The sequence below is a fragment of the Condylura cristata genome, unplaced genomic scaffold, assembly GCF_000260355.1.
Source record: "Condylura cristata isolate star-nosed mole 26May11 unplaced genomic scaffold, ConCri1.0 scaffold00003, whole genome shotgun sequence".
Classification (NCBI taxonomy): domain Eukaryota; kingdom Metazoa; phylum Chordata; class Mammalia; order Eulipotyphla; family Talpidae; genus Condylura; species Condylura cristata.
The window spans coordinates 71,115,844-71,121,515 of NW_004567104.1; the positions used below are offsets into that span (position 1 = coordinate 71,115,844).

At 42.0% G+C, this 5,672-nt stretch overlaps 1 protein-coding gene across 1 annotated transcript; it reads right to left on the reverse strand.

The window, feature by feature from the left end:
* Positions 1–2,694: 2,694 nt before the first annotated feature.
* LOC101629737 (keratin-associated protein 7-1) lies at positions 2,695–2,958 on the reverse strand. The gene has a single exon (XM_004675341.1). The coding sequence runs from the start codon at positions 2,956–2,958 to the stop codon at positions 2,695–2,697; it is 264 nt and encodes an 87-aa protein (XP_004675398.1).
* Between the last annotated feature and the right edge of the window lie 2,714 nt (positions 2,959–5,672).

Consider the following 5,672-nt stretch of genomic DNA (forward strand, 5'->3'; position numbering starts at 1 on the left):
ATGTAAGCAAACAAAAAATAAATGGAAGGTTATATTTACAGTCAGCTGTCAAGTCCTCTAGGTAGAAGGATTCATGAAGTTGGAAAATTGTGACTAAATCCTAAAATGAGTATGTGAAAGCGTGATAAGAGGTTGTTTATGTTGTCAAAGTATTAACACAGAAATGAGTTGTTACTTACAAAAGCAAAATAGCAGCGTTGCAGGGAAGAGACTTGAAGGACAGAACTTTCATCGAGGTATTAAAGTGCACGTCATGGGTAAGTCAACAGACTGTGCCCCAAGATTCAATGCACAGAGAAAAGCATTCTATGCCCTTTGACCCCAAGATGCATGCTAGGAAGCAAATCATGCAGAAAGTTGGGAAGGCCCAAATCATAAAACAGTCTCTAAAAAAATGACCTGCATCCTTCAAGTTAGAAAAAGTCAATAAAGGCAGAGAAAGGCTAAGGAGCTGGTCCAGATCAAAGGAGACAAGAGATATATGTGATCATGGAGGAGATGACGGAGGGGGGAAAGAAACTTCAAGGGACGTTATCAGAAAAATTGAATAATTCAAAGCATGTGTTGTAGATTAGATAATAGTTGTTGATTGGTGTTAAATTTCCTAATTTTCATAATTACGCCCTCCTTGCTCTTAGGACAAGTAAGCATGATACCTGCAATTTATCCTGAAATGAATTTGAAACTCTGTGTTATATATAGAGTCATGCATATATATTATATACAATGATAAAGTAAACAGGACAAAACAAAAACATTAATTTGGATACATGACTTCTTTGTGCTGCTGTGGAAACCTTGCTATAAGTTGGAAATCACGCCAAAATTTAAAAATTAGTCAAAGTCAAAAACACTGTAGCACAGAAAGTACGTGTGAGCCCTGATCATAGAAACTACACTCTCACTGTTAGCTGTTAGCAATCCTAAATCACCCCTTCTGTGCTTGATGTCCTGGGAGCACCCAGTGAACAGGCCAGTTGACCTCATGCTGAGCTGTGCCCCTGCTGTGGTGATTCCCGTTTCCCAGACATGCATGCATGTACCTAGCTTCCTGCCTATGAAATCCACAGGACCGTTTATACTGTAGATAATGGACCAGAGGAAGAAATAACCACAAGTGATGCTATGAGGACAATTGACAATAACTAAGGAGGCACTGTACGTAGTATTAGTGTCTAACATCTAAGTTTTAATCATTCCATTGTTCTGTTCTTAGGTAAATGAAGAGATGGATGGATGGATGGATGGGTAGGTGGAGAGATAGACACATACATGATGTGTGTTCTATTGCCTATTAGGAGTCCTTGGAAGGAATAGAATAAATATTTATCTTTGGGCAATCATTTATGGCACACCAATTTGCATAAAATGGGAGATTTAACTCTTCTGGGCAAGGATTGTGAAGAAGGTGACTTCACTATTCCCCAAATCCTTGACACAGTGAGCAGAGCCCAGCCACACTTCAGGCACACAGGAGTGGACTTCACGTTGGATTCTACAGTGCTTTGCTCACATAAAGCAGAGGTTTGACATGTCAACTCAATGACCAGTTATCAGATATCTCAGAGTGGGCAAGGATGTAATAAACACTTGATACGTGAATGAAGAGCCTTAATTCAAAGATAGAGTATTTTTGTTTCGATCAAAGATTTCTCAGTGAGTGAGACAAAAAGCATTTTCTAAGTGCAAACCACTTATTATTTTAAGTGCTTTTGATATCAAGTATCATTTCCAGGAATAAATGTTTTATTTTTAATACAGTTACATGTACTATCAGAGGTGGAAAAGGTAGGAAAAACAAACCCATCTATCTATCAGAAAGGGGGAAAATACTATGTAATTTTAGCTGTTGGCTTCTCTTTATGGATCCAACTCTTAGGAATTCCTAAAAACAGAGGTTCTTAGCTAATTCCATGCAGTGGAAATTCTTCCAATAGCTTGTGAGGTTCAAATATCTCTAGAGCTGAGTTCAGTAGGAAAAGGAAATGAAACTAAGTGGAATGTGTCACAAATAAAAGGAGGAAAGAAATGTTTTGCACTCAACAGCTAAGAAATGTTCCTATTTACAATCAGCACAGAGAATCAGCATATACCATTAATGGTTATGGTAGATTTGCACAGAATTTAGATATTTTTCCGAAATTTCTAAAAATTGAAATCTCAACATAATGGGCCCTACTGCTGAGGCATCCTCCCCTCCTAATGTGAAGTCTCAAATCAGAAAAAAAATCCTGGCTAAAATCAGCCATTGCAGGTTGAAACCAGCGGATGCATTCAAAAGCAGAACTACCCAGTCAAATAAATAATCTGAACAAAAATGTGCTGCAGAAAACAGATTTATTTAGAGACAGTGAAACCCCTCCCAACCCAACCCAACTTGGAACAGGTGGATATCGCCGGAGAATTTCACGCTGCAAGAGCAGAACTATAAGGGAGCGGATTAGCCTCGCTGCTCCAATGGAAGCTCTTTGGAGAAATCCACCTTGCTGTCTTGGGCTGCGGCTGAGGCTCAGTTCAGCATCCGGTGCCCGGGTGACTTGTTCAGCGTCCCCGAAGACCAGACTCTCAGCTGGCAGTAGCAAGAGAGATGACTCTCGCCGGCACAGCTAGAGGCAGAAAGACAGTCGTTGCTCTTCAGGCTATTCTGTGAATAAGTGAAGGGGCTTCCTGGAGTCACCTGGGGCTTGGGATCCATTAGTAGGTGCTGTAGCCAAAGCCGGAGCCGGAGCCCCACGGCCTGTAAAAGCTACCGCCATAGCCGCAGCCCAGGCTGCCAAAGTTGCTGCCCCCGAAGCTGTAACCCAGCGACCTGTAGCCGTTGCATCCGCAGCCATAGTTCAGGGGGGAGCCCAGAGGCACCACACAGTTCAGGGGGGTGGCTCTGAAGGTCCCGTGGAAGTTGGTTCCATAGCAAGGGTAGCCGGGGAAGTAGTTTCCACAGCAGAAGAAGCGGGTCATGGTTGCAGGAGCAGAGTTGGTGGTAGAGGGTGAGGAGTAAGTTACCCGAGTGCGAATGAAGGTCTGTGGCCACCAGGGCTTTTTATACCTCGCGCGGGTGGGCATGACATCCTGGTCTAGACATCCCCAAGGTCATTTGCATAAATAATTCTATCACTAGCTAATAAAATGTACACAAAGGAACCCACAGACTCATTGCCCACGTTTTTTGTTGGCTTTTCTGTTTGCATAGGAATGCCCAGTGCCTTCAAAGCATGGGCACGTCCTTGCCACATATTTGAATCCTTTTCAACATTGTTCCAGCATTTAACTTCTGCTCTAATTGCATCATGTGAGTCTCTAAATTCTCTGATTATAAATTTGCCCTAAATGACCTTTCCACGCTTCAAAAAGCTTTGGCAACAATGTAAACACTCCTATAGCTTCTCCAAATTCCAACCATCTCTCCAAAACATTGGTGTATCAACTGTTTAATGGAGATGGGGTTTCTCTTGAGATGAAAGAAATAATTTGGAACTGACAGCAGTAGCTGCAAAACATTGTAAATGAATTCACCACCACTGAATGGCTTGCTTTCTAAAGGTTCCTTTTAGGATATGCATCTCCACCTCCATGAAAAGTTGGTTTTCATTTTTAAAGCATTGTTGTACAAATCCATCTAAACTCGTCTTTCTACAAAAACTGCAAGGACACCAAATAATAGGATGGCTGTGGATAACCCAGTCATCATTCTCGTGTATTTCATTTACGAGCATCTTCCTTGTTAATCCGTTTTTATTTTTCCATCATGAACAGTGCCAAGTTACCTTGTTGTGGAGTTCCACACTGGAGCCGTGTGGAATGATGCCTGCTTGCAAAGTCATGTTCTGCCATGCTTGGTTCTTATTGACTCCTAGTAAAACCAGCCCAAGTGCCATGACCTATTACGAAACACCAGTTACATGGAAGGGAGCAGCCCTGCCTTCTGCTCACATTGGGGCCTGCCTGGCTATTTTGTGTTTGAAAGCCAACCGTAAGGGATTTGAGCTCATCAACCTCAATCTATTCCAATTCAAATGTTTAGGAAATAAGCTGTTTTAGATGTGAATAAAAATCTGAGTTTTCTGAAAGCAAAGAAAGAAGACATGGATACCAGCTCTTGTGTGCGTTTTCCCCAAAAGAGCGAACATGGAACCCAACAGGCAGAACTATTAATCATTCCAGCCAGATATCTCTGAATTAAGATTCCGCCTCTCTCGGGTTCTCTGACAGAATTTCCTACAGGTCGTTTTACGTAAATGGATAAGGATTCTTTGATTCAATAAACTGATTACATTTTGTGAGAGTTTACAGCTGTGGAGAATCAAAAGAGAAAGCCCCAAATTCAATGTTAACAAGATGAATGTTTTTAACAAAAAAAGTCAACTAAATTGAGGTGGCTGTGTCCTCGGTACTGCAAATTATATAAAGTCTATGTCATTTAACCCCAAAGATTCAAAAATACGTGAGTAAGAGAGGGCAAAGGTGACTAAGAATTAAGTGACTAAAAAATTTGGCTGATTGTGATGTAGACCTTCAAGCCTGTAATGTGAATTTAAGGTCACCAGGTGGCAGTGGTCTTGAGAGCTGACCTAGAGCCTGGACCCTCACGTTCTGGGAAGTGAACAGCAGCAGAAGCCACTGAAAACACGTTTGAAATTCAGATTCCTGAGAATTTCCTCTCTCACTAAAGCCATGAAATTCTGGAAACTTCTGTTTTTAATAGGTATCTCGCAGATTTTCATAAGTACATCATCCAGATAATTCCAGCCCAGTCTTCCATGTGATTTCAAGGAATTGCTTCACTGTATGAAATTGTCTTTAGCTGTGCAGATCTCTCTCATCCCTATGTGTGTAGGAGACAGTCCTTGAGATGCCCCACATGGTCTGGTTCCTGCCTAACTTCTTTCTCACTTTCTGCTGCTCATGACCCAGCCAGGCGGTCTCCTTCCTCACTGTCTGTTTCCCTCACTCAGATGCCCTCATCATAGGCACCTGGTCTGTCTTGTTGTTCCTGACTATTATACAGTGGGAACTCAGTTTGTTCCTGACTACTATACAGTGGGAACTCTTCAGAGAATGAATGAATAATCGATTGTTGGGATGCACCATCACAGATGACAATAATTTTAACAGACAGGGAAAGCAAAAGGCAGTCTGGGAAGAAGGACACTCACAGGCAAACATATAGCAGAACATGTGTCTGGGGACTGGCAAGCTGGTCCATGCAGGACCAGCCCATCTGTAGGAAAGTTAAGGGGAACTTCCTGGCAAGTGAGTGCTGAAGTTCCAGAAAGGATGAAGCCATACAGGGTAGGTTTGGGGCAGAGATAAAGAGCAGTTATGAAGGGATTTAATTAAGGAAACGAGGTGCCTAAAACTGACTCACCGTCATGATGGATTGTAAGAGAGAACAATGCAGGGAGGGGTCTATTAGTATTCTACTAGAATTGTCAATTCAAAAATAAAAAAGAATCTGAGTTAAGGTGGTGGCAATAAAATGTGGGAAAACAACATATTTGAGTGACATCATGGAGGGAAAACGTCCGGGACTTACTTAGCAATGCATTAGGTCATCGGTCACTGAGGAAAGAGGAGGAATCAAGGACTCACTGCTGGTAAAAGATGCCTCTGTTCAAGGACATAAGGACCCTAGGAGAGGGATTTTCATTTGAGAGGTCAATTTTGTCAAAAAG